General features: G+C 43.4%; 1 protein-coding gene across 1 annotated transcript in view; it reads left to right on the forward strand.

The window, feature by feature from the left end:
- The first annotated feature begins 3655 nt into the window (after nucleotides 1-3655).
- The window catches only part of TMEM231 (transmembrane protein 231), a 36435-nt gene continuing 27883 nt past the window's right edge, over nucleotides 3656-12207 (forward strand). The window contains exons 1-2 of the mRNA XM_004470914.5: nucleotides 3656-3892; nucleotides 4002-4171. Coding sequence (XP_004470971.1) covers nucleotides 3754-3892; nucleotides 4002-4171 — 309 coding nt within the window. The 5' untranslated portion in view covers nucleotides 3656-3753. The remainder of the gene's footprint in view (nucleotides 3893-4001; nucleotides 4172-12207) is intronic.

Here is a 12207-nt window from a genome sequence, read left to right on the forward strand (position 1 = left end):
AAATGGAAACTTAATGTCAGCCAACCAGAGCATTTCCTCACCTGCTTCCCCTTTCCATCCCTTCAGTGGAACTCCCTTCTTTCTATGGATATTCTGAATATTGATTCAGTGCCATAATGCTGAGAGATCCTAAATTTCATGAAAGGTGTTTTTGTGAAAGAAGTCAAAGTCAGGGTTTTTGGAAGGATGGAATTGCCATTTGCTGAAATAGGGTGGAACTGGTTTTGGTGACGTGAGATCAAGAGTTTGGTTTTACATCAAATACAAAAGAGTTTTTTTGCTAAAAGATTTCAAAATGAGTTGGAGGTCATTCCAGAGGTTACACTTATGCATGTCTCAGGCATATCTCACTAACTGCCACTGTGAACAAAGCCTTAAATAGGGGTGCTCCTGAGGGCTCTACAGCCATCCCAACAATATAGAAAAAGCACACAATCCCTTGAAATCAGCACCCTGTTGGTGCGCCTTACCTTGAACTATACAACAACGTATTTTCTCAATATAACCGAATTAAACTTATTTATAATTTCCCTACACATTATTCTACCCCTTTTATTTCAGCCTTTAATTAGCACTTACTTGTTAAATAAATGTCCCAGAGACTTAAATATTCCGTCTGTTCATATGCTGGTTGAGCCCTGAATCTCAGAAGAGTTGCAGGCAACACCTACTCTCCAGATCATCGGATTCGCCCAGGACAAATGATGATGATGGATAACCCCCATCCCAAAAAACTAAGAGTATCTACACCTGCAAGCAAAACTGTTCCTTCCATCTGCTGCATATGATCTAAGCCCCATCTCAATCTGAGACAGAGTGGGTATAACCATCTCAAAGTCCTCAAGGTTGAGAAGTGAACAAACATAAGGGGGAAATGCAACCATGGACAGAGTAAACTTATTAATATTGTAATAATGGAAGAACCTGTAACACTGATACAAAGATAGTGGTTACCAGAGTTTCTGAGGAGAGAGGGAGGGAATAATAGGGGAATTGGGGGTATTTTTAGGGCATTGGAATTAAGTGTAAGCCACAATGTAAACTATAGACCTTGGTTCAATATTTATAATGCGTTGTAATGCTTCAATATTTATTCACCAATTGTAACAAATGTACCACACAATTGTAAGATATTAGTTGGGGAAGATGGGGGTGGAGTGCTGGGGATTGAACCCAGGACCTTGTACACAGGAAGCTGGCGCTCAACCACTGAGCCACATCAGTTTCCCTGAGTTGGTTTTTTGGTTTGTTTTGCTTGTTTGTTTTTGTTTTTTCAGGAGGCACTGAGAACCAAACCTAGGACCTCCTATGTGGAAGACGGGAGCACAACCTTTTGAGCCACATCTGCTTCTTCCCTTATACTTTCAATTTAACTGTTCTGAATCTAAAATCTCTTTAAAAATAAAGTTTATTATATTTTAAAAAAAGATTTTGGTTTTGATATATTAAAAAAAAGATGCCAAAGAAACACATCCAAGAGATATATCCAAGTGAAGATGTAGAATAGGTATGAATGGATCTATAAGTCTCAAATTTAGAGGAGAGGTATTTAAAGCTATGGAACCAAATGAGCTCAGCTAGTGCGTTAGCTGAAAGAATTAAACCCTGAGGAGTGAAGATAGTTGTTCACCACCTCACAGTGTGTGAATCAGCGGAGATGTTAGAAATTGGACCCAAACTTGTGCTTCCCTTTACCAAGTTGGTTATTATGTTTTGGTCCCAGCACCTTACACATGAGAACTTGCTACATTTCTCAGGGGAAAGAACTATCCACCACTCACCAACTCAGAGTCATGACTCCTGATAGTTTCAATACTGTGTAGTCTTTCTGTCTTCTCTCCTTACCTACTTAGTGTCTTTTCCTATTGCTAAATACTTTTGTAAAGCTCATGGCATCTCACAGAGGCTGAAGCACTCAACACACCTAAATTCTTAGCAGAACCTCCTTCTGTTTCAGTGATGACTAAGTTGACATTAGCTACGGTATGTTTTCTTCTGCTAAAAGGACCCTAAAGGCACATGTCTTTCCTCAGAATGGGGCCACCCTTAGGAGATGACAACTAGCCATTTGTTCTGAAAAGCCCTTATTTTAATAGCTATTTGAATAAATGAAAACTATTCATTTAAAGCATATAATTTTCCAGATCCATGGCATAGATATGAGCCCAACAATTGCTATTTAAGAGTGATGTTAGCGAAGCAGATTTGGCTCAACTGATAAAGTATCTGCCTACCACATGGGAAGTCCAGGTTCAAACCCAGGGCCTCCTGACCCGTGTGTTGAGCTGGCCCATGCGCAGCGCTGATGTGCACAAGGAATGCTGTGCCACACAGGGGTATTCCCCACATAGGGAAGCCCCATGCACAAGGAGTGTGCCCTGTAAGGAGAGCTGCCCCAGGTGAAAAAAGTGCAGACTGCCCAGGAGTGGCGCGGCATACACAGCAAGATGACGCAACAAGAGACACAGATTCCCAGTGCTGCTGACAAGAATACAAGCGGACACAGAAGAACACACAGAGAATGGACACAGAGAGCAGACAGTGGTGGGGGTGGGGGGGAGGAGAAAGAAAATAAAAAAAAAAAAACAGTAATGTTATTGGAAAAAAAAAGAGCAGGGGTAGCTCGGTGGTTGAATGCCTTGTATGCATGAAGTCCCAGTTTCAATCTCCGGTATCTCCTAAAACAAAACAAAGCTAAAAAGAAGAGTGATGTTGCCACCCCAGAAAAGCTTTAGTAGTGAGAATGAGAATACTGGACTGAATATGTCAAAATCATATTTTATGGTTGACGACATCGTCATCCTGGACTGTGGTAAGTACCCTGGGAGGGTTCTCCCCAATGGGCAGATCTTGACCTCTTTCCATCTGTTTTGTTTCAATGTCAGCTGTTCATCTAGAAGCCACTTCTAGGTTGCCTTCAAATTAGGGGCATCGGCTACTGGATTCCACCCAACACAAACCTCACACTCTGTCTTGACCCTGCAATATGGTCCTTCAGAACCTTCTGATGAAGAGCTCAGGTGTGAACCATGGTTTAAAAAATCCTCCTGCCAAGTCCAAAGTACTTGTTTGGGAGGGGGGGGAGTGCATTCCATTAAGGGGTAAGTCAATGTTACTTTGGGGGAGGGCCACAACTTCCCATATAACTGCTCGCCAAGCTCCTACCCAATATTTGTGAGGAGGTAAAGTATAGCAGAGAGCACTATGTAGTTATTACCTTCCATCCCTCCGACCGCAGGGGATTTGTGTCCTTTTTCTGAGTTTGTGCTGACTATGAAGTGTAGTGGAAGCGACGGAAAATTTGGAGTCAAAGGAACCAGGACCGCAGTCACGTTTAAGTCCTGAGTGTTTTCCTCCAGTTAGGCTTTGCTGTGACTGTTTGGACTTAGTGTATGAATCATATTGGGAGCTAACAGATGATTCATAAGCAGGCACTTTGTCAACCTTTATGAAAATCTTATTTTACATCAATGTTAACGCAGACAGTGTCTACGATTTTGGTACACGAAACATCCTTCCCTTCAGCAAACGCAAGCCACGCCGAACGCGAGCTCGACCACCCACCAACAGGCACCACCCCTCATTAGTCCCGCCCCTACCAGAACGCTGCGGCTTTGCTATTGGCTCCTTTCCCTCCGGCGCCGTCTGTTGCCGTGGAGACCAGGGCTATGGCAACCGGGAGAAGCCAAACTTGGTCGGCTCTCTTGACTCGCAGGGGTATCGCGTTGTACCGCCCGACTGCGCGCGGCCCTCATGGCGCTCTACGAGCTCTTCTCTCACCCAACCCAGCGACGCTACCGCGCGGGGCTCTGCTCCAAGGCCGCCCTGTTCCTGCTGCTGGCCGCCGTGCTCACGTACATTCCGCCGTTGCTGGTGGCCTTCCGGAGCCACGGTGAGCCTGTCCCCGGCCGGTGCGCGCCTCAGCTCCCCGCGGCCCGCCGCGCCCCGGCCGGCCGCCCTGACCTCTTCCCACCTCCCTCCCGCCCTCTCTTCCTCCTCAGGGTTTTGGCTGAAGCGGAGCAGCTACGAGGAGCAGCCGACCGTGCGCTTCCAGCACCAGGTGCTGCTGGTGGCCCTACTGGGACCCGAGCCCGGCGGGTTTCTCGCCTGGAGCACTTTCTCTGCCTTCAACCGGCTGCAGGGAGATCACCTGCGCGTCCCGCTGGTTTCGGTGCGTGGTTTCCCTCAGGCCCAGCCGCCCACCAGGACTGGGCGGGGGTTGGGAATGAGGGCGGGGTGGGGTGAGCGGCCCCCGGCCCCGGGGGTGCCCAACAGGTTCACCGGTTCTTGGACCTGAGCTAATGCTTACTTTCTTGAGGAGTAGATCTTGTGTTCCATTCAGCTTCTCCAAAGAGGTCCACGCCCCCAAAAAGCTTAGCCCCTACTGTCAGTGGCTCGTCATTTCCGTGGGCTTGGCCAGGATGGTCGTGAAAATGCCTTTGTGAGCCTTTGCAGGCCGAGCGATGTTAATGGTGAATAACCCCCAGCGTGTCGCTGCAGTTGAGCTGCACAGTACCCCCGGAGTTTTGCAGTTTTATGCTGACCTCACTCGTGGAAGCTGAGGCTCTGATTGGTTAGGGAACCTTCCCAGGATGGGCTGCTGGCGGAGTCACGCCTCCCTGGGCTTGCCTCAGTAGATGCTGCTCTATCCTGCAGCTATCTAGGATGAACTGGAAGGATTTTGTAGCCTGTAATTTAGTTTTTGGTTCAGGATAAGTGAATACTGCCTTTACAGTTTCTGAGAACACTTCTCTTTATAATTGTGAAACGTCGGGTTTCCGTCTTCCAAACCAGAATTTCTAGCACTTCTGAAATAAGGATCTGCATGCTCTACTTATTTTAATCCTCTTGGGGAAAAAAAATCAGACTTTCTTCCAACAACTCAATAAGATGATATTTTTGATAAATCTTGCTGGTCGTGTGAATAACTACAAACAAAATATGGTTCTGATAACTTTTTCCTGATCACTTTTTAAATTTCTTTTCATTTTTTCTGATTACAAAAATGTATGCTCATTATAAAATAGTTTAAAATGACAAGTTTATATAAGGAGAGAAAATAAAAGGCTCAGGCACATGTATCAATTTTGCTGATCAATCATATGTTTTTAAATTTATTGAAGTATACCCACTTATACATAAACAATAAGTGTATAATAATAGTTGTGAACTTATGAAACAAACATACATAACATCATACAGGGCTTTCATACCTCACTGTACCACCAATACCTTGCATTGTTGTGAAACATTTTTAATGATGAAAGAGCATCCTCAAAATATTATGGCTAACCAAAATATCTTACATTCAGTATATTTTCCCCCCAACCCACCCTATTATTATTGTTATTGCTATTTTTTATATATCATTTATACATGAACATACATAAAAAATAAGTGTATAGTAAAAGTTGTGAATTTACAAAGCAAACATGCATAACATCATACAGGGATCCCATACATCAACCCACCACCAACACCTGGCATTGTTGTGAAACATTTATTATAAATTATGAAAGAATATTGTCAAAATTTTACTACTAACTATAGTTCTTACCTTGCATTTGGTATATTTCCCCCTAAGCTACCCTATTAAATGTATTTTTATGGCAGAAGTGTAAACTTACAAAACAATCATGCACATGTGCAGAATTCCCATACAACACCTCTCTATCAACACTCCACACCATGGTGGCACATTTGTTACAGATTATGAGATAATATATCAGACTATTACCAGGTCCATAGCATACATTTGGCACACTTTTTCCATACTCCGCCATTATCAACACAGTACATCTTTGGCATAGATGCATGAATATTACAGCATTGCTGTTAACCACAGTCCATAGGTCACTCCATTTGTATTTTTCCATGCTTCTCCACATACCAACCACCCTGCAATAGTGATGTATATCTGCTCTACCTCACAAAGGACATTTTTGCATGTGTACCATCAACCACAATTCTCATCCACTCTGGGTTTACTGTGTTATTCAGTCCCTAAATTATTCTCTAGCTTTCTGTCAATTGGCATTTACATCCCTAAACTACCCTTTTCAGTCACATTCCAAGTAATAAACCAGCTGTTACTCACTACAGTGTGTTACCATCAACTCTAACAGTAAAGTTAACTAAAACTACGTACATTTAACATCAGTATTCCATCTCAGTCCTCCTCTTATCTCCTTTAAGAATCCACCAACTATCACCAGGTCTTGAAGATATTTTCCTACATTTTCTTCTAGAAGCTTTATGGTTCTTTTATATTTAGGTTTTTATCCATTTTGAGTTAATTTTTTTATAAGGTGTGAGTTGGGGTCCTCTTTCTTCTTTCGGCGATGGATATCCAGTTCTTTCAGCATCGTTTGTTGAATGGCCTGTCCTACCCTAGCTGGGTGGGTTTGATAGGCTAGTCAAAAATCACTTGATCATAGATGTGAGGGTCTGTTTCTGAACCACCAGTTCTGTTCCATTGGTCTATGTGTCTGTCTTTATGCCAGGACCATGTGTTTTTACCACTGTAGCTAGGTAATATGATTTAGAGTCTGGAAATGAGAGTCCTCCAAGTTTGCTTTTCCTTTTTAAGATGTTTCTGGCTATTCAGGACCCTTTACCCTTCCAAATAAACTTGATAATCATGTTTTCCATTTATTTTTTAAAAATGCTGATGTAATTTTCATCAGGATTGCATTGAATTTGTATTTCAATTTGAGTAGAATTGACTTAAAAAAATTTTTTTTTAGAATTGACATCATCATTATATTTAGTCTTCCAATCCATGAGCATGGAATGTTCTTTCAATTATTTAGGTCTTTTTAAATTTCTTTTAACAATCAGTTATAGTTTTCTGAATATAAGTGCTTTACATTGTTGATTAAGTTTATTCCTAAACATTTGGGTTTTATCTGTCATACTTTATTTTCACCACCCTTTGATACTTTCTTACTTTTACTGATATAATCTTCATTTCTAGGCTTTCTTCCAAGCCTCTATCTCCTGTATTTTCATTTCAGGCCATAGCACACCCTTTAGTATTTCCTGCAAAGCTGGTCTCTTGGTTACAGATTCTCTCAGTTTCTGTTTTTCTGTGAATATTCTAAACTCACCCTCATTTTTGAAAGACAATCTTGCTGGACATAAGATTCTTGACTGAAAAATTTTCTCTTGCAATATCTTAAATATAATACCACTGGGGGAAGCAGCTGTGGCTCAATCAGTTAAGTTCCCATCTACCATATGGGAGGCCCTGGGTTTGTGTCCTAGGGCCTCCTTGTGAAAGCAGCCTTGCCCACAAGCGCCGCAGAGAGCCAACTCAGCAAGGTGATGCAACAAAAAATGAAGACAAGCAAAACACAGAAGAGAGTACAGTGAATGGACACAGAGAGCAGACAGCAAGCAACCTGCAAGGGGGGGCAGGGAATAAATAAACACAGACACAGAAGAATGCAGAGCGAATGGACACAGAGAGTGGACAACATACAAAAAGCCACAAGGGGGGAGATAAAATATATATATATATATCATACCACTATCTTCTTGCCTCCATGGTTTCTGATGAGAAATTGGCTCTTAATTGTATTGGGATCCCTTTTATGTCATACATTGCTTTTCTCTTGCTGCTCTCAGAATTCTCTCTTTGTCTCGCATTTGACATTCTGATTAGTATGTGTTTTTAAGATTTATTTATTTCTCTCCCCTCCCCCCCCCAGTTGTCTGTTCTCTGTGTCCATTTTTGCTGCGTGTTCTTCTTTGTCTGCTTCTGTTGTCAGTGGCATGGGAATCTGTGTCTCTTTTTGTTGCGTCATCTTGCTGCGTCAGTTCTCTGTGTGTGCGGCGCCATTCCTGGGCAGGCCGAACTCTCTTTCATGCTGGGCAGCTCTCCTTACGGGGTACACTCCTTGCACGTGGGGCTCCCCTACACGGGGGACACCCCTGCGTGGCACAGTACTCCTTGTGCACCTCAGTACTGCGCATGGGCCAGCTCCACACGGGTCAAGGAGGCCTGGGGTTTGAACCTGAGTATGCACCATCCCTAGCGCCAATACAGGTTCAGTGAAAGTGACAGAAGAGGCATATGTAGAAAAGTCAAATCTGAGTCCAGCTCCATCACACTCAGGAGCACAAATTCCAAAGTAGGGCCCTCTGCCATGGCACAGAACTCCAAATCCATCTGCCATGACCCCTTTGGGGTTGTAATTTTTTGTTGATGTCTTGGCATCCGGCTTACTAGATGTATTTATGCTGGGTGTAGTTCTCTCTTTAGTTTAGGTCTTCCTGCCCTTTCTCCCTTGCTGGTTGTGTCGTAGGAGCCAAGGATGTAGTTGGTCCTATAAGCTCTGGAGGCTTAACTCCCCACATTTCCCCAGGGACTGATGAAGCTTCTCCCAACTTTCTCCTTTGCCAAGGATAGGGACAGAGCCACAGCTGTGTGGAATAATCCAAGTTGTGCAGGCCTAGACTGTATGCTCCCAGAGAGACTGATGAAGCTTCCTGCCCCTTTCTCCCGTTACCTGGGGCTGAGATGGAGCTGCAGGTATGGACAGCAATCTATGCCGAGGGGGTCCAAAATGACCACAGTTGCCCTGGTAGGCTTCTGACTCCATTCTGAAGCAGCCGAATGTACCTGCAGTTATGAGGAGAGGCTTGTGCAAGGCCCGCCAGCTTCCTCCCTGCCGGACGTGGGGCTGAAGCCTAGGCTAGGGCTGCGGGCTGATATAGGTGAAAGAAGCTGGTCCCTAAGGTCACTGATCTTCAGTCAACCGGGCTTCCCCTCATGTTGGAGGCAGAGTTAAAATGGTGGCTACCAGCTTCTTTCCCACTTGGACAGGTTCAAACTTTAGCTGTTCTTAGGGTTATACTTTAGCCAGCCAAATTGACTAATCAGTAGCTGAAGTTGATGCCCAACCGCTCTTCCTCCCCTAGTTTTGGGAAGTGGAGCTTCCAATTCCTGCCAAGGAATAGCTCCCCAGGTGGCTTGTGCCTCCAGTGGAGGATAGGCACCAACCTCCATAGCTTGAATCTTTTCTGCAGGTGGACAGTCTCCTTCCATTCTTTCAAGTATGTTGCAGGATGCTTTTCTAGAGCCCCCAACAGGTGCTTTAGATAACTCTGGGTGATTACTAACCACCCTGTAGCACTAGCTGACTTTAGGAACTCCCTACTCTGCCACCATTTGCTGGTTGTCCAACCATAATCTTTTTAAAAAAATTTTTAATATCCCCTCCCCTTGTGGCTTTTTGTGTGCTGTCTGCTCTCTCTGTCCATTCACTGTGCATTCTTCTGTGTCTGTATTTATTTATTTTTATTTACCCTCTTCCTTTGCGGCTTGCTTGCTGTCTGCTCTGTGTCCATTCCCTTTGCGCTCTTCTGTGTTTTTGCTTGTCTCCCTTTTTTGTTGCATCACCTTGCTGAGTCGGCTCTCTGTGGTGCTTGCAGGCTGGGTAGCACTCCGTGGTGTCTGTGGGCTGGGTGGCACTTGGCGGCGCTTGCGGGCCAGGCAGCTCTCCGCAGAATGCTGATGAGCCTGCTTATACAAGGAGGCCCCAAGATGTGAACCCAGGGCCTCGCATATGGTAGATGGGAGCCCACCTGATTGAGCCACAGCCGCTTCCCGCCAACCATATTCTTCTTAAAGTCTGCAAAGTATTTCATGATATGGAAGAAATATAATGCTTTTAGTCAGTTCCCTGCTGATGGTTATTTGATTTGCTTTGAATTTCACTATTAGGGACAATAGTGCAATGTGCAAGATTTTTAATAAATCTTGTGCCTTTAAATGTCAAATTATGAGGAACTGGGGTAGAAGCTGTTGTACGTAATTGTGAAAAATACATAGAAAACTAAACAGGAAAACAAAACAAAGCAAATAAAAAACTCCAGGGCAGTAAAAAGTAAGGAAAAATGTGCAAAGGAAAGGTAATCAGAATTGTGAACAGGGTTTATATAGTCGTAAGTATGTAAACACTTAATATTGACTAACCAAAATGACATTTTAACTCTGTTGGAAGGATAGAAAGGGTGCGTGAGTGTGGTGGGGCTGGTGGGGGTATGGGAGGACAGGGAAGCTAACTTTTCATTAGGGAAGTCAATAGAAAATATCCAAAAATGAGAAATCGAGAAGTACAGATACAAACATTATTTAGAGATACATTTGTATGGAGATACATACAGGGAGATACATTTCTAAATAATCAGATAAATGAGATGAAAATATTTGCCTTTGGGAAGGGGGAATGGAAGTCTGCTCTTTTTTTGTTCAAACACATTGTTAAACTCTGATTCTTTAAATGATGTTGAACTTGCCAGCTCTTTTACATTGGTTTTAAAAATAGAACTGGAATAGGAGACACATTTCTTTTTAATAGCTCCTCACTAATCATGACATATTTCTCATTTTCCTATTTGAGATTACAATGCCTCTGGGGAAGCATGACTGTGGATGAAGGGTCAGTGTAGAGGTAGACTTATATTTCACAGTATATCCATCACTTCTTAGGTTCCATATGTATTTCCTTTCCAAAAGTGGAAACAAATGAAAAATTAACTGGTTAGCTTTACTTTAAGTTAGCAATCCCTGTCTTCTACACTTGGGTGGAAGGTTTTTCATTTACATTTATGTATTCCTGTCTATCATATTCTTCAGGTTATTGATTCTAAGAAATAATCATGAAAACTTAAAACATTACAAAGATACAGCATTAGATTTCAACCATTGCTTCTCTTAACTTGTTTATTCATCACCCTCAGTGAAAAGTTTCCTCTCCCATTGGACCACTGGTAAGTCACCTCTGTAACTAGCACTCCCTGGAGACTACTTTTAGTCTCCCCTACTTCTGGTATACATGGGTTATGATTTTAAATCTTCAGAATCAAGACTACCTGTTATTTTTATAGTGCCCATACCATTAATTCTCTTTAATACTGGATAATTTTATTCTGTTAGTAAAACACAAAACTTAAGCTTCTTTTTCTTAGTTTTTTTTTTTTTCTGCTTCTTTCTAGGCCAGTGCCTATAAATACTTGATGTCGTCATATCTATAGCCCATCACAGTAAATGTTTTGCTGACTTCTGGTTTGAGTTCTTAGTGTGGGAATTGGTTAAAATTGGTTGATACCCGCGGTTCAAACCCCGAGCCTCCTTGACCCATGTGGAGCTGGCCATGCGCAGCGCTGATGCGCGCAAGGAGTGCCGTGCCACGCAAGGGTGTCCCCCGCGTGGGGGAGCCCCACGCGCAAGGAGTGCGCCCGTGAGGAAAGCCGCCCAGCGTGAAAAGAAAGAGCAGCCTGCCCAGGAATGGCGCCGCCCACACTTCCCTTGCCGCTGACGACAACAGAAGCGGACAAAGAAACAAGACGCAGCAAATAGACACCAAGAACAGACAACCAGGGGAGGGGGGGAAAATAAATAAATAAATAAATCTTAAAAAAAAAAAAAAAATTGGTTGATACCAAACGAAACAAGCGAACAACAAAAAAAGAGGTAGAAGGTACAATGAAAGTAAAACTTTGATAGCAACCCAAAAGATAAAATAGGAATAAACATAACAAAAAATGTACAGGGGAGCAGATGTGGCTTAAGCAGTTGAGCTCCTGCCTCCCACACGGGTGTTCCCGGGTTTGGTTCCAGATGCCTCCTAAAGAAAAAACAAAGAACAGACAATAAACAAAACCAATGGAAAAAAACAACAACAACAGACAATGAGCATAAACAATGAGCAAAAAACCAACAAGCAAACAGACAAGGGAGCCATTTCAGGGGGCCGGGGAATGTACAGATCTATATGAATAAGACTTCAAAAGACTGCTGAAAGAAACAAGATACGAACAAATGATCATTCATGCCATGAGTGGAAAACTGAACATCATAAAAATGTCTCTCTACTCTCTAAGATAATCTATAATTTTTTTTTTTTTTTAAAGATTTATTTATTTATTTAATTTCCCCCCCTCCCCTGGTTGTCTGTTCTTGGTGTCTATTTGCTGCGTCTTGTTTCTTTGTCCGCTTCTGTTGTCGTCAGCGGCACGGGAAGTGTGGGTGGCGCCATTCCTGGGCAGGCTGCTCTTTCTTTTCACGCTGGGCAGCTCTCCTTACGGGCACACTCCTTGCGCGTGGGGCTCCCCCACACGGGGGACACCCTTGCGTGGCACGGCACTCCTTGCGCGCATCAGCGCTGCGCATGGCCAGCTCCACACGGGTCAAGGAGG

The sequence above is a fragment of the Dasypus novemcinctus genome, chromosome 18, assembly GCF_030445035.2.
Source record: "Dasypus novemcinctus isolate mDasNov1 chromosome 18, mDasNov1.1.hap2, whole genome shotgun sequence".
NCBI classification, from domain to species: Eukaryota; Metazoa; Chordata; class Mammalia; order Cingulata; family Dasypodidae; genus Dasypus; species Dasypus novemcinctus.